The 22845-nt window shown below is 40.0% G+C and overlaps 1 protein-coding gene across 2 annotated transcripts in view; it reads right to left on the minus strand.

Moving 5' to 3' along the window:
• Positions 1 to 22845, minus strand: part of LOC122807596 (myosin-IIIb-like) — a 2420886-nt gene that overhangs the window by 736716 nt on the left and 1661325 nt on the right. For both annotated transcript variants that reach the window (XM_044078517.1, XM_044078510.1), the window contains exon 15: positions 16377 to 16488. In XM_044078517.1, coding sequence (XP_043934452.1) covers positions 16377 to 16488 — 112 coding nt within the window. The remainder of the gene's footprint in view (positions 1 to 16376; positions 16489 to 22845) is intronic.

Here is a 22845-nt window from a genome sequence, read left to right on the forward strand (position 1 = left end):
AATATTCTTTTGCTAAGATTAGAATGTTGCCTACCATTAAATGCCCTACTTTTACCACAAAACCCAAGTGGGTCATCAAAAACAAAATCCTAAGGTTCAACTTCTCCCTTCCCAGTGAAAATCATTGCTACACATTTAAAAAAATGGTTACCATTTACTACATGGTCTGGGCCCAGATGGGGCCATACTTTGGTTGTCTGTTCTTCAGTTTGCATTTGAAAGATGGTATCCCACAATTCCACTGGAGTGGGCAGAGTTGCATAATTATGCATGCATAATTTATGTTAATCAGCATGCAGATTTGTACCTATTTTAATGGGCCTTTGTCTAGATTTACCTGTTTTGTCCAGGTTATGACTATGATAAAGAAAAGAAGCTGGTGTTACCTCTGAGCACAAGCCCAAAAGTTTCACAGCTGGACATTTTTTCCTAACAAAACTGTAAAATGTCCGATCATGAACCAAAGCATGTACTTACACTGTGGGTAGATCCTGACGGCCAACATGCAAAAACTACAATAGAAGAAATGTTAGCAAGTGACAATGTAAAATGACCTTACCTGCTTCTTTATGAAAGTGGATGTTTCAAACTGACCCTAAGGATGCTAAAATGTTGTTGCACTATTAGAAATATTACTATGTCATAAAAATGTTTTAAAACTGAGAAGTCAGAACCTATGGGAAAGCATGTGTCAAATTCTAGAAACAAAGTAGCAATTGTAGAAATATTCTGTCTTAAATGTGGAAAAGGAGGCCATTTAGCGATCTTTGTACTAGTAATGGTAACATGGTAACACTTAGAGCTTTAACCAATTAATGGTAACACTGTTATAAACAAAGCTTTAACCAATTAAAAGTATACTACTAATGTTATGTCTATGGAATGTGATGAACTGTAGTATCAGCCATTTGTTACTATGCCTCAGCAAAGTTAATTAGATGAAAAGTTTTGATCAATGGCAGAGAGTTACTAGAACTACTAGATGTAGGCAATATGTACAATAAAAAATGCCTCTTACTTTAAAAAAAAAAAAAAGTCAACATGGTCTGCATTCATTAGACAGAGAACAGTACCCCAATATTCAATTAGAAAGCCAAAGTGTCTGTGAGAAAATGCTTCAGACTGTTGCTTAGTTCCTAACTTAACACTACATAACAGAAATATATTCTCTATGTTAAGGACTTGTGGAGACAATGAAGAAAATGTACTTTTGTGACAGACTGCCTTGTCAGTGTGGGAAGAGAAGGCAGCAAATGAATCAGACTGAAAAATACCTCTGCTTAACATGGTAAAGGTGGAAAGGTAACCACTAGATGCATTAATAAAAATGAGTCTACAAAACATGGAAAAAAGTGTTAAAAAGCCCCAAAGTTACAACAGCTTGGGTAAGGTTACAGAGAGAGAGAGAGGAATTTATCAATACATACCCATAACAGAGCAGGGTGCAGGAACAGAGGATGAACGGGAATTACATAATACATTACTGCTTGAAAGTGTTATAAAACAGGAAGCAGAACAGAGTAGAATAACTGAAGAGAAGGATTTGCTAACTAAGAGACTTTTCCAAATAAACAAGATTAGGAAGTATGGAAATGCACAAGGTTAAACAAAGTCCTAAAGATGGAGAAATCTAATTAGCAGCTGAGTGCTAAGGGGAAACTATCAATAAGAAAGTCATTAGTGTAATAAAAGAGGAAGAAACAGTTTTTAATCAGAGTTATAAACATATTTCTGTCAGTTTAAGATGCAAAATGCACATAAAGGAAGACTCTAGACAACAGATATATGTTAATAAAAAAACCCTAAAACTGAAGAAAAGTTTTGTTGTGAGATAACCTTTGCAAAGTGACAGCAACTCAGAGAAAGGAAATAAGAGGTCAGAGTTCACTTTCACAGAGACAAAGGAAAGGCAATCTACAGGGGAAAAAAAAAAGAAAAAAGGGCAGTGTACACAGAGGGAAAATAACCTGGAATAGTGCCCAGGTTACATTACTCTTGAGCCAAAACAGAGGAACCTTAAACAAGGAAGTGTGTTCTATACATCACATTCATAAGAAAAATAATTATCTGCATCATACTCAGAAGGAAAATGAACAAGGATAAAAACAAGGCAGAGATAGCTGCTGACCTGAATAGTATATTTCTTAGGAGAAGAGTTAGAGACTGAGATCCCAGTGCCTGTAATAGGAAGGGAAGATCTAAGAGCATAAAGTGCAAAATCTGCTTTGCCATACTGAAAGTGCCATTGTTACAGTGGGAAGTGCATCCCCTTTTGGCTAGATTGAGAATCTTAACTTGAAATGTGGAGTATTTGTAGTATACAATGTAGTAATTCATAAGTAATTCATGAATTAAGTAATTTATAAATGAGCTTTCTTTCAAAAGACATTTATTCTCAGAATAATTGCATGTCTGATTTATATGATCTTTTTTATGTCTGCTTTCCTTAATTATTTCTCATTACTAAGAATGAATGCAGGATGAGTTGAATGTAAACTTGTTCCATGTAAACTCGTTTGTGACAATTCATTGCAGATTCTTCTGCATTTGTTGGCATGCAGGCATGTCCTATTGCACGACATTTTTATCCAGTGATATGAGACAGCCTGAAGTATTTTCCCAGTCAAGATATCAGTGTACTATGGTATTCCATTACAAATATTAGGGCTGATGTTGCATTTCTGCATATCAAGCTGTAAGGAACCACCTCCTTATAATGCTGCAAATACACCAGATAAAACAAAAACAACAATTTGCTATAAAGAGCATGATGTTTATTGTCAGTACTTGTTAAGAATGTTATCGATCTACTTAAGGATGCCAAATACAAATAGTTTTGTGATAAAGATTAATGACCCTTCTTAACTGCTGTAAAGTACTTGTCATTCTATTACAGACAGAAGATTAACATACTCCTTCACCAATATAAACTACTTGTTGTAAACTACTTTTTACTATTGACTGTATTTGGAAGTTTACATGTGTTTGTTTTTTTAAACACCTTTATTAAATTACCACTTGTGACATAGCCAAATTTACATTCAAATGAAAGTAATCAAACTATATTAACATAACAGTATTATACTTCACATATGTTGCTATATATAATATAATCTAAGTAATATTACATAAGTTATTCAATTCCTGCTTTTTTTAACAAGAAACATCTTCATTAAACCATCTCAATTTCTGTTTAACTTTTATTTAACAATTGTGCTGATATTCACAGTGTAATGCCACTTGCCTTCTGTAATTGCAGTTGTAACTGATTCTGGAGTCATGGTTGTAAAGAACAACCTACTTATAGGTTCATAGGTTGGTACTAGGCTATCAGCCGTAGGGCCTATATAAGCCTAGCCATAACATTTCCCTGGCTATTTCTTCCCAGACTATTTACTTCCCTGGACCCCTGTCTAGCAGGGCGACTGACGTGATCCCCGGGGTGAATTTCCTTTCTCCCATCCAATCGTCAAGGTTCCTTTTGAAGAGGTCAAAGAGGCACTCTGCTTGACATCTAAGGGCAGTCTGTTCCAGAGTCTGGGGAGTCTCTGGGTCAGGAACCTATCCCTCCAGCATGTTTTGTTTATTGTGATGACAAGGTTTAGATCCCTGGAGCGTGTGGCTCTGAGGGATTGGGATTTCTTTAAGTGTAGCATGTCCAACAGCTCTGGGTTTGACATGGCCTTGTATGTTAAGCAAAGATCGCCTCTGAGTAGACGATATGCGACAGAGTATAGCTGGAGCTTTTTAAGGCGGTCAGCATAGGGCATCTGCTTTAGGCCTGTGATTCTTTTAGTGAGGTATTTCTGTGGCCTTTCCAGTTGTTGCAGATGTCTTGAGAGGTACATACCAAACGGGGCATTGTATTCTATAATGGGTCTAATGAGGGATGAGTACAGTGGGACAATGACCTCCTTTTTTCTGGATGAAAAGCCCTTAGTGATGAGGTGTGCCACATAGAAGGATTTCCTGACTGTTGTGGCGATGTGGTTATCGAAGGTGAGACCACTGTCCACCTGTGTCCCTATGTCTCTTATCAAACTTTCGGTGTTTAGTGTACTGCCACCTATATGGTAATTCACGGATACATGTTTTTTCCCAAAGGGGATAACTATACATTTCTTGGCATTGAGCTTGAGCCCATGGCTCTGGCACCAAGCATCTGTTTCTGTAAGGCCCTTTTGTAGAGTATCCACATCATTTGGGGATTCAATAATGGCTCCCAGTTTGCAGTCATCTGCAAACTTTGTTATCCAGAGTCCCTTAGTGTTGGCCTGTACTTCAGAGAAGTAGATGCCAAACAAGAGCAGTCCCAGGACTGAACCCTGAGGTACTCCACTTGTCACTTGTCTGGAGATGGATTTGAAGCCGGCTACTTTTACAGTGTGGGTTCTATCAGTAAGCCAGTTAGCAACCCATTGGGTGATGTAAGGATTAATGCCCAGCTTAGTAAGCTTATCTATGATTCCAGAGTGGGGGATGGTGTCAAAGGCCTTGTCAAGGTCTAGATTCTAGTGCCTTCTACTTATAACTGACTGACCTTCAGGTAAGCCAGACAAACTTTAAAAAGGCACAGTGGGAAGAATGACACTTTAAGCAGAGCAAGACCTAGGATTGTATGGGTATTTAACATGTTTCAATTTTCTACCTGTACCTTGAACTACAAAATAAAACCAGAGAGGCTGTAGTATACCAACAGATAGTATCCAAAGCTTTCAGAACCTAGTGATGAAATTAGCACAGTCATGTACAGCAGGCATTAAGGAATGGAAGTATCCTAGTAATGTTTACTGGCTATCAATAATAAAAGACACTGATAACTTCTGTGCTGGAAGCCCTGAAGATCAGGAGACAGATCTTCAACCAAGCTTCAAACATCCTTCATTTCCAAAGTCTGTAATAGATATGACATTAGATGGTGTTGCTGTGGACATCTTGTGGTTACTGGCAAAAGCCACTGATGGGTTTCAACATCTTTTCGTTATTCTGGACTATGCAACTATGTACTCCAAGTCTACTCCACTATGTAAGACTAATGTCAGAGCTACAGCTAAAGAGTTAGTCATATTACTTTCCCAACTATGGCTACCTACAAATATACTCAGTGACCAGGAGACTCCATTTATGTCCAAAATAATGCATAAATAGGGTCAATACTTTAAGCTCATGCCATTAAAAACTATAATTACCAACTCTAAACAGGTGGTTTACTAGAACAGTTTAACAAAATATTAAAGAAAATGCTGAGAGAAGCTACGGAGGGAGATGGCAAAAACAGGGACCAGTTAAATACCATAACTTATGTTTGCCATTACAGAAGTACCACAAACTTCAAAATGGTTCAGTCATTTTCAGTTGTACTGCAGCTACTTTTGTGGAGAGAGAGGGTGTCACAAAAGACTGGGAGAAGAGAAAACTACATTTAAACATGTCGCAGAACACTATATCAATTTCAAGATAAGCTGCAAGGAGTGACACCCATCATGCAAGAATACATGCAATCAGTACATAACAGGAAAGCAAAGACCATGCAATAAACAGCAGGAGACCAGGTATTAACTTTGGTCCCTTCCACTGACAACAATTTTTTGGCTAAACGGTAGGGTCTATTTGAAATAGTATAAAAAATAAGTGATGTAAACTACATGATTGAACATACTGATAAGAAAAGAACAGAACAAATATACCACATTATTTCTTGAAACCATGGGAAGAAACATCTGTAGTTACTTTAGCAGCAGAACGTAATGAAGCTAGTGAAAAAAAGAATGTAGTTTAGGTGGATGACAAACTATGTAACCAGAAACAAGGAATAAAAGAATTTCTCTTAAGAAACACGTTTCAAGAACTATACTGCAGGGAGACCTGAATCAACACCATGCGGAGTCTGTGACTGGGAAAAACATTTAACTTATAATGTTATAACATACCAAAGTCACAGACAAATGCTGTGTAAGAAGAAATACAAAAAAAAATCTTAATATGGATCCTGACTAGAATCCATAATGATTTTAGGAATATGAACAGTATTTCAAAGTCTAACAGCAGTCCAATGGATAAAAGCTGATGGACCCTGGCTTTCAACTGTCTCTGATTTTGCCTCATATTTTTGCCATGTCGCTTGTAAAAAAAAATTGTCATTTTCTGTCAAATCACTGAGGATTAAGTCAGTCAGTTATGCCAGACATTACAATTTCATACTTCTTGTTATTCAGAAAATGCATGTTAATACAAAACTTGTTGTTTTACTAACTTTTAAGTGAATTGCTGTAATACTTAAAAAGTACCCCCGATTTCCAGCCTTTGTCCCTCATTATTTTTTTACTTTGTCCTGATTCTTCAGCAAAGAACTTAAGAGCTACATACATAAATACACCAAATAATGCCTATGAAGTGTCAATCCAAATTAAAGCATGGGGATCTGACATAGCCTGTCTAACCATGCACCAAATAAGAATTTGTAAGAGACTCAAAACCTGACTAGTCTCTCATTACTGGAAACAACTTCACAAGGCAGATCACAAAGGAAATGACAGACAGCTTGTGACAGCAATGCTTTAACTCATTAACAGCTATGTGGTATGGAATGTCACACCTCTAACAGCCTACTAACATCTTGCATTTCAGAGCATTTTTTGAAAAAATAAACTTAAAAAGCATAAGATAAACAAATGTACATATTTTGTGAGCAATAAAACAATAAAAGGCTACTAAAATGGTGCAAACAGCAATGTTATCAGTAAGAAGTATTTTTTTTACAGTGATAGTAAATTTCCATAAATACTGTAATATGTTGTAACATACATAAACCCGAAATTATATTTTTGTAGACTTTCACAAACACATTTGCATATCTTGATAACTATACAACCTAGACATACATTGCTAGAACATTTTTTGTTAACCAGACATAAGCTTTCACATGACAAGAAATTCATCTGTAAATGCATGTTTGAGATATTTATAGAAACATGGAAACATATGTTTAATTGTAAATTTTGCAAAACAAATACTGGATATCTCTCAAGATGTGCAACTTATAGTGCAAATATCAAAGACAGTTTTCGACAGCATCTAATGTTTCACTTAATGTCATGCAACAGTTCGTAAGTTACTCATTTTGTGAAGTGTTAAGTACATATGGAAATATTGCTTATTTTCATAATTACTAGCAAACAACTAGCACTATTTCCATTACACTGTAATATAAACTAGCACTGACAATGAATTATCTTGTGTCCCATACTGGTGTTTCACACCATAGACTTCAATAACATGTAGGTGTCTCAGTTATGAAAATATGAACATAAATATGAAAATATGATTAGTAAGCTGCAAAGATTAATTTCTCACATCAGGACATCCTAAACTAGCAATCCTAGTGTCATTTTGTTAATATTTCTTTGCCCTTTCTAATACTGCCTATTATTAGCTGGTAAGTCACTTAGTTACAGGAGCTAGACTAAAAAAAAAATTTTGGATGCCATAAGGAGGCATGGGTGTGAAATGGAAGTATACACAAAACAGGTGTTTTAGGCTTGAGTGAGTTAAAATCTTAAATTAGCTACAGCTAAAATACATTGCTAAAATACATTACAGTAGTTCTGTTCCAGCAACAAACTGTTCAGCCTCTTGAAGCTGTCATATTAAAAGCTAAATAAGTGGTCAGCTCATCAAAAGTTCACACCCCTTAGGGCTCCTAACAACAAATGAGTTTGCAGTAAACTGTAATGTCATCCAGAATATGTGGTTCCTAGACGTAAATAATACATTCAAGAAATGAAGTTCTGAAGTTTCCAAATTGTACTTTATCTCATGTCTTTAACTTCCAAAATGTTATAAACTTGTGCTCCTTCATACCCACAGCTGTCAGAAAGTACAGTTTTGTACCTACCATAAATGTAGATGTCCGATAGGTATGCATCTGCAGTCCTTACATATGGGTTGTCCTGCCTCAGGCAGCCCTTCGGTCGGCCGGATTCCAAAGTCTGGGTCCGGCGTCGGCTGATGTCGCCCTTTCCCCGACGTCAGAGTGCCTGGGGTATAAAAGCGTCAGCCGACGCCATCTTCCTCAGTTTTTCTTGCCCCAGATGCCAGGTGACCTCTAAGGAAGGCTAAATTTGGAGAAATGCAAAAAATTCCAAACATGCACAGTAATATATAACAAATACACCATAATAGATAACCCCAGCTAGCTATAAGAGGGATAAGTACCCAGGAAATACCACAGAGGGGAAGGAGGGAGGGTAAACCTGATTGCAGATGCATACCTATCGGACATCTACATTTATGGTAGGTACAAAACTGTACTATGTCCTTCAAGGATGCATCTGCAGTCCTTACATATGGGTAGAATACCATAGCCAAGCTGGGGGTGGTAGGCTCTAAGAAAAGGATGGTGTAGCTAAAATGCCCTGCAGGACTGCCGTAGCAAAGCCTGCTCTGGATCTGGAATATAAGAGTAAGTTGTAATGCTTGGAAAATGTATGCACGGAGCTCCATGTAGCAGCTTCTAAAATGTCCTTGGTAGCCACCCCTCTTAAGAAGGCTGTGGAGGTGGCTGTGGCTCTGGTGGAATGAGGTCTAATGTTAGCTGGCACAGTTTTGCCATGAAAAGAGTAACAGAATCGAATGCAATTCCCTATCCATTTTGAAATTGTCTGTTTGGAAATTGCTTTTCCTTGTACACCAGCAGCATATGCTACAAACAGCTGGTCAGTTTTTCTGTAAGTCTTAGTTCTGTCCAAGTAGTAGCGCAACTGTCTGTGAATGTCCAGGGTATGCAGAAGTTTCTCCCTTTGTTTTGTGGATTTGGAAAGAAGGTAGGCAGGTGAATAGCTTGGTTCAGTGAGACCCTGGATACCACCTTTGGCATGAATGAAGGATTGGTTCTCAATGAGACTCTGTCCTGATGAAAAATAAGAAATGGTTGTACTGCCATGAGGGCCTGCAACTCAGATACTCTTCTTGCTGAGGTTATGGCCAGAAGGAAGGCAGTCTTCCAAGACAGGAACTGTAGTTCTGAAGATGCTGCTGGTTCAAAGGGAGGTAGAGTTAATTTTTCCAACATGAAGTTAAGGTCCCATGTAGGCACTGGTGGTTTCTTTGGAGGATTGATGTTTTTAATTCCCCTTAGAAACTGCCTTAGGAGAGGATGAGAGAAGACAGGTGGATCAGTATTGTATTCTGCAGAAATTGCTGAAGCATGAATTTTTATGGAAGAGTAAGAAAGGCCATTGTGGAGCATTTCTGCCAAGTATTCCAGGATATGTGCCATGTTCATCACTGTCGCATCTAGGCCCTTTGTGGTGCTCCAAGTGCGAAATCTTTTCCATTTTGCTCAATATGCCTTTCTTGTGGAAAGCCGGCGAGCTTCCATGATGATATCCTTCACTGTCTTGGATAGCTTATCCTGATGAGGAGTCAAGGTATTCTCCAGGCTGTCAGCTGCAAGGTTCTCAGGCTGGAGTGCAGAGTTTTGTAATTGTGCTGTGTCAGAAGAAGTGGCCATTGTGGTAGAGGCCACGGTTTTGTGCGTGACATGCTCCTTAACAGTGGGTACCAGTGCTGTCTTGGCCAGTCCGGAGCTATCAGAATCACTTTTGGCTGCTCTGTCCTGATCTTCAGTAAGACCTTGGTCATTAATGGAAGAGGTGGGAATGCATACACTGTTAGAGTATTCCAGCTGAAAGAGAGGGCGTCCACTTTCCATGCTTGTGGGTGGTATGTCCTTGAGCAGAATTTCTTCAGCTGATGATTGTGGTGAGAGGCAAAAAGATCTATGTCCGGCCTCCCCCATGATTGTGTTATCTGAAGGAAGATGTCTGGGTGCAGCATCCATTCGTGTGGATCCATGATATTTCTGCTTAGGCTGTCCGCCAGTATATTGTCTTTTTCTGGCACAAACTGGGATTGCAGCTCTATATTGATTTTTAGGGAAAGTTCCCAAAGATTCATTGCCAGCCTGCAAAGAGGGTAGGAATGGGTACCTCCTTGCTTGTTTATGTACCACATAACTGTGGTATTGTCTGTCCTTATTAGCAGGTGATCTTGATGCAGAAAGTGTTTGAAGGCCTCGATTGCATGTATCGCCGCCAGCATTTCCTTTTGGTTTATGTGCATGCACAATTCTTTTTGTGACCATAGTCCTTGAATGCATTTGCCCTCCATGTGTGCTCCCCATCCATGGTCTGAAGCGTCCGTTGTAATGGTTTGGCTGATTATTGGTTTGCTGAAGGGCAGACTCCTGTTTGACTGGCTTGCTTGAGCCCACCACAGAAATTCCTTTTGAAGGCATGGAATGAGTGGTATCAAAGCTTCTAGACTGTGACTGTGCTGAGACCATAAACTCCTTAGGTACCATTGTAGTTTCCTCATATGCAGCCTTGCTTGTGAAATCAGAAGAATGCAAGATGCCATGTAACCCAGGGCCTGCAGGATTTTCCTTGCAGTCAGCTGAGTTTGTTTTGTCAGATTTTTGAAATAATCCAGTAGTTGTCTTTGTTTTTCTTCTGTGAGAAAAGCCATTTGGGTGGTTGTATCTAGTTTCGCACCCAGAAAAATTATCCTTTGGGATGGAACAAGTCTTGATTTGTGAATGTTGACTGTATATCCCAAAGCCTGAAGTAGGCGGATGGCATAATTCAAGTGTTTTACCAAAGTTTGTTGGCTGTCCGCTTGTATAAGGCAGTCGTCCAGATATGGGTATATTTGAATCCCCTGAAGTCTGCAGTGTGCAATTACTGATGCCAGGCATTTCGTGAATACTCTGGGTGCAGTAGATAAGCCAAAGGGCAATGCTGAGAATTGATAATGCTCTGAACCTGCAAGAAATCTGAGGTATCTTCTGCAACTTTGTCTGATAGGGACATGCAGGTATGCCTCCTTGAGGTCTAGAGTTACCAGCCAAGACCCCTTGCCCAGCATGGGAAGGAGTTGCTGTAGGGTCAGCATTTTGAATTTTGGCACAATGAGATAAGTATTCAGTGCGGACAAGTCGAGAATAGGCCTCCATTGTTTTTCTTTTCTTGGGACAAGGAATAGTCTGGAATAAAATCCTTGGCCTTGTTCTGTGAGAGGGATCTTTTCTATAGCTTTCATTTGCAATAGGTTGGAAATTTGTTTTAAAGCCTCTGCCCTTTGATTCGGTGGCAGGTTTGGCATGCCTTTTCTTTCTGGTAATGTATGAAAATGGAACTTGTATCCTTTGTCTATTATTTGCAGTGTCCATTTGTCCCTTGTAATACTGTGCCAATTTTTTTGAGAATAAAGATAGCTTTCCACCCAAAGGTGCTTCCAATTGAGCCCTGGTTGGCGGGGTCAAGGTAAAGTCATTGAGTCTGTCCTTGTGCAGCAGTTGTAGGTCCTGCACTACCTCTCTGGTTAGGAGGCTGCCATTGATGTCCTCTGTAGGAGCCTCTAGTTTGCCCTCTACCTCTGGCACGCCTGTTCTTGCCCCTTTGAAATCTCTCTGTGTCTGGAAAGGACCAATTCTTAGACGGCCAATTTCTGCTGAATCTTGGTGGTTGGACCTGGAGAAAATCTTTGACTGTTTGTATGGATTTAGCCTTTTCCTCAAATTTCTTTAAGACCTCCTGAGCAGTGGAGCCAAATAACTTTTGCTTTTCCAGTGGCGCATCCAGAAGCTTTGCTTTAACATGATCTGGCAGAGTTTGTTCCTTCAGCCAAGCATGCCTACGTATGACTGCACCTGTCATTGCTGACCTACATGAAGCTTCCAATGCATCATAACCACACTGCAAGAAATGGTTGCTAACCTGTTGGGAGTTATGTACCAGATCCTGAAGTGACTTGCGATCTAGGGGTTCAGGTGAAGACAGTTTTTATGCAATTCATCTAACAAATACTCTTGGTACTGTATCATATGGAATTGACAATTTAATGCCCTCATAGAAAGAGTGGAAGAAGTATACACTTTTTACCCCATCTCTCTAAAGCCCTGGACTCCCTTTCAGAGGGGAGTGGATTTTTAGTAGTGGCAGATGCAACCCCTTTAGGGCCCTGGGAAATAGTTTCTGGGTCAGCAGAGTGGGCCTTGTAAAGGAAATGATGCGAGTCCGGGACCCTGTAGTACCTATCGGGTTTGACAGGAGCCGGAGGAAGGGAGTCAGGGGTAATGCTAGACTCAGAGTACACATCATCAATGACATTCAAAACAGGAGGAATAGCCAAAGGTCTATGCTGAGGTAAATGCAAAAAAGTCCTTAATCTCTTCCTGGAATCAGAGAATTCCTGGCCCTGCCATTTGAAATGCTCTCTCATGGAGTGAAGGGTCTCCCCAAAGGACAGCTCTTCAGGAGGGAGGCAGAGGAATAGATTCCTCTGCATCAGAATCCTCAGAGGCCGTAAAGGCCTCCTCCTGGTAGTCTGAAAGAGCAGAGCCATCTGAGGCCTCATCAGAGGACTGGGGATCAGTGGGCTCAACCCTGGGCCTTTTGTCTAGAGGAGGTTGAGAGCCCCTGTCCGGATGTGGCTGAGAGCCCCTAATTAAGGAAATAAGGTCCTCAGCTAAACTTAAAATCTGTGAACCTGTAGTGGATCCCTGAGGAATAGCCTTGGGAGGCAGAGATTTTGGCTGTTTAGCAGCTTTAGCCCTTGTGAATGCCTTTATGGACATGGATGCAGGAGGCCTGGCTGCTCCACGTGCTGGCATAGTTTTGTCTAGGAAAATGGTGTCGGATGTTTCCTGAACACCGGTTTCTGAGGGAAATTCTATAACCGACTCAGAAGAGGCCTCTGGGGCCGAGGTTGTCGGTTGTGCGGTCTCGACGGTCGGAAGTACCAAGGACTCTGTTTCAGCCGAGACCGAGACACTCGCGGTAGGCCTAGGCGTGGTTTCAGCCGAAACCACGGTCCGCGTGTGTCGGTCCTTGTCCTTCCGTTTTTTGGTTAAATGAGAAGTCGGAGTCTCCGACGACATAATGTAACAGTAACTAGCCCCAAAAAATTCCTCTGCAAACTCTGCCCGATGCCTAAGAGTGCGTCGGTTGAAGGAGGCACAGGCTGAACAGGCCGAGACGTCGTGGTCTGGGCCTAGGCAGGAGAGGCAGTAAGAATGGAAATCCTTATGAGGTATTTGTTTCCCACAAGTTAAGCAATTATTAACTTTAAGCGTTTGATCTGACATCGGCTGAGGCAAGAAAGAGTCCCCAATGGGGTACTTAGCTTTTGAAGTCTTCGGTAGCTGAAGTTACAGGAGCTGGCCAACCGGCACTTGCGAACTGCTTCTGCTTCGGGCACCACGCGGCAAGAAAGACTGAGGAAGATGGCGTCAGCTGACGCTTTTATACCCCAGGCACTCTGACGTCGGGGAAAGGGCGACATTAGCCGACGCCGGACCCAGACTTTGGAATCCGGCCGACCGAAGGGCTGCCTGAGGCAGGACAACCCATATGTAAGGACTGCAGATGCATCCTTGAAGGACATCCACCACAACACCACAAAGTACATGACAATCTACAGATACACTTCCAACAGTAAGAAAACTTCAAGCTATTCAAAATATATGACTACCCATTCAAAATATATGGCCACTCACAAATGTAAATCAGGGTGCTTCAAATATGTTTAAAAAAAATAGTACTTCTTCAGTAATAAATACATTACATGGTAGAAGAAGAGCCAGACACACACACACACACACACACACACACACACACACACACACACACACACAAGCAACTGAAAGGTACAGAATGGCAATCTGAAACAAAAACAGGTGTGCTTTCTGATAGTTTTATAAGACAAACTCCATTTAAGTAATCTGAAATTACAGATCACAGTTCAGTAGTGCCAGCTAAAACCTATTCTTCCAAGCTTAAATCAGGCAGGTCTTCATAACACAACCAACAGTAATAGCATTATCAAACATGGTTGTAACTGGACATATGGAACATCCAATTAATGTTTCACATTTTTTATTGAGAGATTTATTTTGTAAAAAAAAAAAACATTTTGAGTATATAAAAAAATAGCAATCCTCCTTCCAAATACAAAATGCAATAGGTCACAAATTATTAAACCTAAAAATAGGCTTGATTATATAAACAAAACATTCACCTCTAGTCATCAGGCAGATAGTGATAAGCAGGCATGGAAACCTAATGAGCCATTTTTACCTAGAGCACTATGTCAATATACCACACAAAGAACAGCTTTTAACAAGTAATCCTAACAGTGTTAGATACACATTGTTTAAACCTATCAAGTCTACATATTTTTATGTGGAAGAGCATGATCTCTGATGGGCACAAATCACAATACAAATAATTAAGAATATTACACAACAACATCCAGTTACATCCGCGGTGGTGCAGCGGTAGCATTGTTGCCTCACAGCAAGAGGTTCTCCCGTTTGATTCTCGGCTGGAGTGCGGGGAGTGCCTTCTGTGTGGAGTCTGCATGTCCTCCCCGCGGTTGGGTGGGTGTTCGAAAGACATGCATAAATGGGTGTGCCTTCGCTGAAGGTTGAATGTCGAGCTGGCACCTCGGCATTCGTCAACATCTACTGCCAATCATTAGCGGACCGGAGTTCTGCTGTGGCGACTCCTAACCTGGAAAAACCGAAAGACACAACACACATCAGCAACTAGTTCTATCCCTGGAGTTGGTGTTCTTATGTGCAGAATCTACATGCCTTCTTTGAGGTCACACAGGTTTTCTGCAAGGGACTCCAACTTCTTCTCACAACTCAAAGTTGTGCCATGGGTGAAATAGCATTCCAATAAACTGCTCACAGGTGTATATGAGCGTGTGTCTGTATCCTGTAATGGGGCACCATGTAATCCAGCATACTTTCCTCTGCTTTGAGCCTACTGAATGCCATGTTATGCTCCATCTTCCTCACAACCTTAAACTGGATTATGCAGGTACAGTAATTGGAAAATGAATAAATGAATTAAGCACTTAAAATGATTTTGTACTGATGTCTCAAATTTAGTCAGCTTTCAGGTACAATTGTATAACTGGCTGTAGTACAAGAAAATACTGATGTACATGTCGATTATGCTAAAAACAGCAAGATACAGGTTGTCAAATCCCTTATACAGAATTTAATCCAGGTTAACAACCAATACATTTTAAATGAATGTTCTGCGTGCTCTGTTTGCTCTGCAGAAGAAATATACATATTTTACTGGAAGGTGGGAGAGCATCTAATCTGAAACTTAACCTTAGAGGTAAACACATGCCCTACATTTTTTAAAACATGCCAACTAAATTGTTAAACTGATGCTGGGAGAGTGGCCTAATGGTTAAGCTGTTTGTCTTAAAAATACAAGGTGCAGAGTTTGAGTCTCACAAGGGAAAATGGCTTGCAAGGGCAGTTAGCCTAGTACTAACCTATGAACCTATATATCAAGTCACTAGAAAACACATGACAAATATCATGAAGTAACACAATATTTACTACAATCTCAGCTCCGTGAATCTTGGCATGTGTTCACTGGTTGACAAAACTTTTGACACATAACATACTTGTCTTTAATTTAATAAATATACCACCTATTTTATACACAACCAATTTACTCATTAATAATGGGCTGACTTTTTTTTAATGAACTACTTTTTTTTAATGAATTACAAAATTAACATTCAGAATAAACAACTCCAATTAACTTCAGTATCCAAACCATCAGGGAAAACATATTTAATTTTAGAATTAATTTATTTTCTAACCTATTTTAAAAAAATTGCATTTGTTACCCCCTGTCTGGATATGTGTACTGTAAGGTGTAATGAGCTATTTCATTTGCAAAGTTAAAAGTGCATTTCAGATGGACCAAACAAGTCATAGTTACAAATAACAACATGTTCAACTAATTAATGATGCTAATTCCGTTGTCCTGATAATGTCTCTTGTCTCCAATTATTTTTCTCTTATATGATAGAGAAATTAGTTTGGAAAATTTGTCAGATTTACTTAAATCTGATTTCAAGTACTCAATTACGTTCTTTTTCACATTTCTCCAATACTGCAAAAAATGGATTTTACAGTTTTCATCTCGGATAACTCATTAAACAGTTTAGTCAGAGTTGCTATGACTTGATATTAGTTTTGTTGCTTAGGCAAAGGAAAATCAGAAAAAGAAACTATACAAACCAAGTTTAATTAAACTCACATCAGTGAATCGTCAGGATGTTGTAACGTATACTTTCAGTCAGCAATATTGAAAATTCCCATTTCCTTTTCAAGCATACAGTTTTTAGTACTTCTGTTGCATACTTTCTAAATCATGCAAGTCAGCACAACAAAGTTACAGAAGGTGATCAATTTCATCAGTGCACTCTGTACCAGATGGTATCATTTCTTTTTCAGTCTCTGGCACTAATCAGAACAACCAAGAATGATTACTCACCAGCAAAAAGAACACTGAGCAATGGGGTTATACTGTTAATGAAGAGGGTCCGGATATTAGCTGGGATTGTATCCCTGTTTTTTTCCAAGAATCCACTTGCTGTGTACTGTACCTGGAGGGTAGAAGACAAGCAAAGTGATTATCACTTGTAGACAGCAACAGTTGAATATTTCAGAGTGGATTAGCCACAACACTACAATAATAATTCATGCACCAAAAATATGAGGATAAATAGGGATCTGAATGGAGAGATACAGTGAGAAAGAAAATGAGAGTAGTACTACGGGAAAACTATCAATCCTCAAGTCCTGGTGAGTACCTTTGCATCATGGGAGCCTGTTTTACAAAATGTAACCAAGGCAACAACATGTATGTATGTGTGTGTGTGTGTGTGTGTGTGTGTGTGTGTGTGTGTGTATATATATATATATATATATATATATATCTAGGAGAGGGAGAGTCTATTGTACATATCATGGAGAAAGGTAGGTCAAAAAATAAAGGTGACAACTGAGTGCACTGGTCCCAGGATAAAAAAAATGCCCACTCCAGGTGTATGGCCTGGTGTCAGAACTGGGGGGGGGGGATGGGGCATTGTAGAACTCACAGAACATGGAAACATTCCCAATACAGGGCTAAGCCAGGCTCAGGAGGAGGGTGCCCTCCCATGGAGGAAGATAATAGTTGTAGTCCACAAAAACTAACAGTCCAAGAAAGAACTATAGAGATAATAAAGTGAGGATAAGGAAGAGACTATGTACCGTTAACTATTACATAAGAAACCCGAATTTTCAGATATAGGATATGTAGCAAAGAAAGAAAGAATTATAGGAAAGAAAAATGCTTACACAAAAAACTGTTAAAATCAACAGATAATTTAAGATCCTTAATGCAACAGATCAGGGAAAGACATTATCTAGATGAAGATACATTGGGCTACCAGGAAAAGGAAGTGACAGAGGAAGTGAGAAAAGATCAAGAACAAAAATATATATGTTTTTAAAGGTATAAAAAAGAAACATGTGCATGGGAAAGAAAGTGGGATCTGATAAAGTACAATATTTACACAGAAAAGAAAGCCAAGCTAATCAATACAAGGACTGCACCTCCAAAGATACTTTTAGGAGAAATACAAGCAAGCATACCCAGATATGATAAATTTCACATTACATAAAAATAAGATAAAAAAAGTGGAAAGTAAAAAAAAAAAAACTTCATTGAGGTAGAAATTAGACAAATATAAAGTGAAATGATGGACTATCTGTGAAGTGAAGGCTTTAGCACTGAAACTCAGAAACAGGCAAAATTGCAACAGGAAGGGGCAATAAGTTCCCAGATGGAGAAGCAGCAGACACAGTGGTGAGCATTTGAAGATGACACACCACAGGACAATATGTGGAGCCTTCTGTACAAAAGTCCATTTAGAGCTGGCTATTAATGGGAAGAGCAGGAAACGGTGGAAATTCTGACATGTAATATTACAACATGATGGGCCAATGAGGCCACAGACAAAGTGATGTTCTGAAATTTTCTGTAGAAGACATCCATTAAAGTCTAGTTGAAAATATTATAGCAAAGGAAAGAGGGACTGATGCTGATTATCAACTGCAATTAGAATGTAAGTCAGTTTGTTGAAAAAATTATTCCAAAACAATTTTTGCCTAGCCTTGGAGATAATTTTTTTAAGGGGGCAAGTTTCCTGCAGCCCCCATGTGGGGGACCCCACAACTTAAATACATCTATGCCAAATATCACACAACTTTGCAGAAGACAAAACCTCCACTGACTTGCCTTATAATTGTCTTTTTATCAGAAGTGAATTTCCTTGTAGCTGCATTTGATTGATTGACTGGCTCCTGGTAAACAGCAAGAAATAACAAAGATGATGGATGGTCTCCATTCAGAAGAAAATGATATAAGGGAAGATCTGTTTGATTTAATAAGACACTTTGACAGACATATTAAGAAAGATTCAAATAAAATAGATTGCAGAAAAAATAAGACCCAAAACATTTGAAGGCTGTTAAAACAGATTAACACAATAACTGGGACCATTAAGAGAAATTCATGAACTTTAAGAAAAATAAATATATTACTGTGTAGCTTAACAAATAACAGATAAAGGGTAACCGCAAAAACATACAGCAACAAAGGAAAGGAAGGGACAAAGTAAAATGTCCCCATGGAAGCATCAAATAGAGAGAACTATAAAACTAACACAAGCAGTATCACTGCTAAAAGAAATATGGGTATGGGAAAGAAAATCATCAACAATTCTTAGAACGATTTCTTAAAAGAAACACACAGTATTAAAACAGACCAGAATTTATCATAATAAACAAAAATATCAAAACAAGCAGAAAAACTCAGAAGGTATGCAGATAAAAATAAAGGAAAACCACAAAATAAGCAATTTGTTGATGAACCAAAATGGTTTTACACAGAACTGGTAAACAAAGAAAAAGTAATAGAAATACCTTAAAAAAAAAAGAAATATGTACATTTTGGAGAAGCATTTACGAAGACCCTGTTGAACAAAGATGCCTAACTGACAGAAGAATTGAAAGACATTGGTAAGAAGCTCAATATAGAGAATATGAAATAAGGTAAAGTAACAGCCAGGGAAACGGACAAAATTAAGAAAATCTAAATGGAAACTCTCGGGCCCAGATGCAGTACCTAACTTCTGGCCAAAGGTATTAACATCCTTTCATAAAGATTTAGCCTTGAGTGAAAAATTACTTATATGCACATCCCAGACAGATATCACCTTGGTTAACACGAAAAATGGTACTCAACAGTAAACTTGGTAGACATCGTAAGAACTATTGACCAATACTTTGCTTTCCAACAATATATAAATTATACACCAGAAGTGATGCAGACAGACATTATAGCAATCTAGAAAAAATCAGTCATAGCAAAGCAAACGAACAAACAGGTATAACAGAAAGTTATATGGAACAAAAGATCATCTACTGTTATATAAAGACATAAAAGGGAATTGTAAAAAGAAGAAGAATCCAAGTACGGCATGGATAGGCAACAAAAAAAGCATACAAACATTCTCCATTCGTAAATCATGGAATGCTTACAAACGTACAAGATACACCTTACACTGATCAATTACATTGCAGTGACTATGAAACAGTGGCATACCACATTGCAACTAACTTATGACGAATGACAAATTATCATCCCAAGAATAAAATTCAAAGATGGACATTCCAACGTGATTCTTTTCACTGCTGTTTTTATCTTACCCTTAACCCTTGAGTGTGTGGGCGTGTGTGACTGTGTTGTCAGCTGCTTGGAGCAGGGACACAAAGCACTGGTTTCACAGAGAGGGTATGGGAGGACTTAGCTTGGAACCCCAGCTAAGGACTCAACTCTGAGCTGTGCCAGTGGAGAGTATTATTGTGCGTCAAGACAGAGATTGAGAGGAACCAGCCCCCTGGACTGAATGTGCTCTCGGAACGCTCTTAAAGGAAATTGTGCTTGATGCAATGAGGTCTGCATCTGGAAATACTGTGTGTATCCATTTGTATTCCAAGTGAATGTTCATCCCCAGTGTCAGTGGTGAGGATTCAAGGTCTTTGATTACTGCCCTAGCCTGGGGACCTCACCCTTATACACTTTTCTAGCAGAATCCTTCTGAGATGATACAAGGATATGTTTTAACTGGGGAAGAAAAGCTGGACTGTCTAGCCATCATTGGAAGTGGAGAAACCACGTGGTCAATTTGAGGGTCCATATGTTCATCTGAGTCATCCCTGATGGAAGAGAGAGGAGATCCCAGTTTAGATCCAACACCTAAGGAAAGGTGTTCCAAATGAGACTACAGGAAGGGAAACCATACTTGTTGAGGCCAGAAAGGAGCACTGAGGATTACTTTGCACCTCCAGTGAGATGCTTTCTACAGATATTTGGGAATTAGAAGGGTAGGAGGAAATGCGTATAGGAGCCCAAGGGGTCAATCATGAATCAGTCTCTCTCTCTCTCGGTGACTCCTACTCCGGAGGGTTCAGAGCAAAGTACAAGTTGCACTTGGAATTGAGAAGGGAATTACAGAGATTGCAGCCTGGCTGGCACCATTGATGGAAAATTGTTTCTGACACCACAGGATTGAAAGACCACTCATGAGTGCGAGATGGACCTGCTCAGTTTATCTGCTAGCTTGTTGGACTTCCCCAGGATATGCATTGCTAAAAGAAAGTGGCTGGAAGAGATCGCCCACTGCCAAACTCTCGGAGCTTCTCAACACAAGGGATAGGATCGTTCCCCCCCCCCCCATTTCATGTAGACTACTGACATATTGTCTGTCTGGATGGCAATTGACCCTGGAGGGAGAGCATCTTGAAACACTTGCAATACTAATAGGATTGCTTTAATTTCCAGGAGATTGATATGAAGACTGACCTCTAAGTGGGACCAAGTGCCTTGAACCATCTTTCCCAAGTAATGCCCCTCCTCATCCCAAATGGGAGGCATCTGTAATCATTGTGGCTATGGGTAGAGGACAAATAAAAGGACAGCCCTGAGAAACTACTTCTGCAGTAATCCACCATACTATGTGTTTTCCTGCAAAATGTTTATAATCCATATTGGTGTGGTGGACAGGGGCTGTCGTCTTATTGACCATTGCACTGAAGTGTCCATTGCAGTACCTTCATATAGTACTTTGCTAGGGGTACTAGAATTATGGAATCTGCCATAGACACAAGGAATTGCAACACCAGTCTCACTGGTAGGTATGGAACAGAGAGGATGTGGGATGCTTGACTTTGTAAAATGTTTATTCTTGTGTGTGCTAAGCTTGTGATTTGTGTCACCATGTCCAGATGAGCTCCAGTAAACTCCACAATTGACTGGGGAAGAGCTGAGACTTGGCATATTTCACTGCAGTGCCCCGATGAAAACATAGTTGGAGCAGGTTGGTGGGATCAGAGAAGAACCAGCCATCAATATATGGAAACACCCGGAATCTGAGCAGTCTCAGATGAGTTGCGACCACTGCCATGCATTTGGTGAACACCCTGGGGGCTGTGGTGAGGCTAAAGGGCAGGGCTTTGGCTTTGCAATGACTCCCTGAATCGCTTGTCTATTTTGACGTGATAGTACGCATCCTGGAGATATATCGAGCGCATCCAATCGTCCTTGTGCAATAACAGTAGAATAGACTGATTCAGAACTTGAAGCTTTTGAAATACTGGTTTAAGTCACTGAGATCCAAGAAAGGCCTCATGTCACTTTTTCTTTGGCACCAAAAAAAATCTTCAAATAAGTACAGAACCTTTGTTGGTCTGGGGGACCATTTGGATGACTCTCTTAGCCAGCAGGTTTTCTATTTCTGTAGCTACTGCTTTCCCTATCACTGGGTGGAACGCTGGGAAGTTTTGTAGAATGACTGGTGGGATGAAGGGAAAAGGGTATGTAATAACCTCTGGAAATAGCACCCAAATGTCTTTCTTTGGTGATAGCTGTCCAAGTTTTGGGGTGCAGGGATAAGCACCTCTCCCCAACAGACTGCCTACAGAATGCAGCAGTCGGGCAACTTTTCAGGAGCACTGACAGGGCTTCTCAGAGAAAGGATCTCTGAAGCCCTGGTTTTGTGGGCCTCATCTGCCACGTTGGCATCGTCTGCTATTGGAGTTCCTGAAGCCCTGGTTTTGCAGGCGTCCTCTTCCACAAGGGTGGTGTCTGCCACTAGAGTTTCCCCTCTGCCATGGGGGACCTGCCACCATAGGAATCCTGAGAGAAGCTTTGTGATTTATGGAGCCACACTTTCCTACCACCTCAGTGGTTTCAGGAAAAGTTCCTTTGAGGTGTAGAAGAACATATCCCAATGGCAGATAAAGTCTTCACATCATCTTCAATCTAGAATTTCTTTAACCTTGGGGCCAAATAAAATAGAACCATCAAAAGAAGAATTGATGAATAATGATTTGAAAGGCACTGCAAAATCAGAGGCGCACATCCACGCCTGCCTTCTTCCAATTCCTGAACCAGCAGCTCTCAAAGCACTTTCTGATGCACTGGAAATGAGTCTCATTAAGAGGTGTTCTATGGGGATTGTAGGGTGACAAGTTGTAAAGAAACATTCTTCCTGTCCTCCCCTAGACATGGACCCTAACAAGGCATTGGAAACTTCCTTGATCAAGTCCCTCTGAAATCTTGTGACGTGTCAAACAGTTCAGTGACTTGAGAGTGAAGGTTGCTGAAGCATAAATGTGCTTCTCAAACCTGTCCAATGCTATGGATTCACTACTGGGGGAGTGGAGAGTAGAATTTTTTTTTCAGCAAGTTCTTTCTTGGTGGCTGCTGCTACCATCATAGCATCTAATGGGGGACCCTTGCTCCCGTGGGCCCAGTCCTTAGATGCAACCAGGTACTTATCAGGTCTTTTGGGGATTGGAATGGTAACATATGGATCCTTACAAGCCCAGGGAGATGAGCTCCACTATCTCAT

The sequence above is a fragment of the Protopterus annectens genome, chromosome 1.part1 (genome assembly GCF_019279795.1).
Source record: "Protopterus annectens isolate FY-2018-M chromosome 1.part1, PAN1.0, whole genome shotgun sequence".
Classification (NCBI taxonomy): domain Eukaryota; kingdom Metazoa; phylum Chordata; order Ceratodontiformes; family Protopteridae; genus Protopterus; species Protopterus annectens.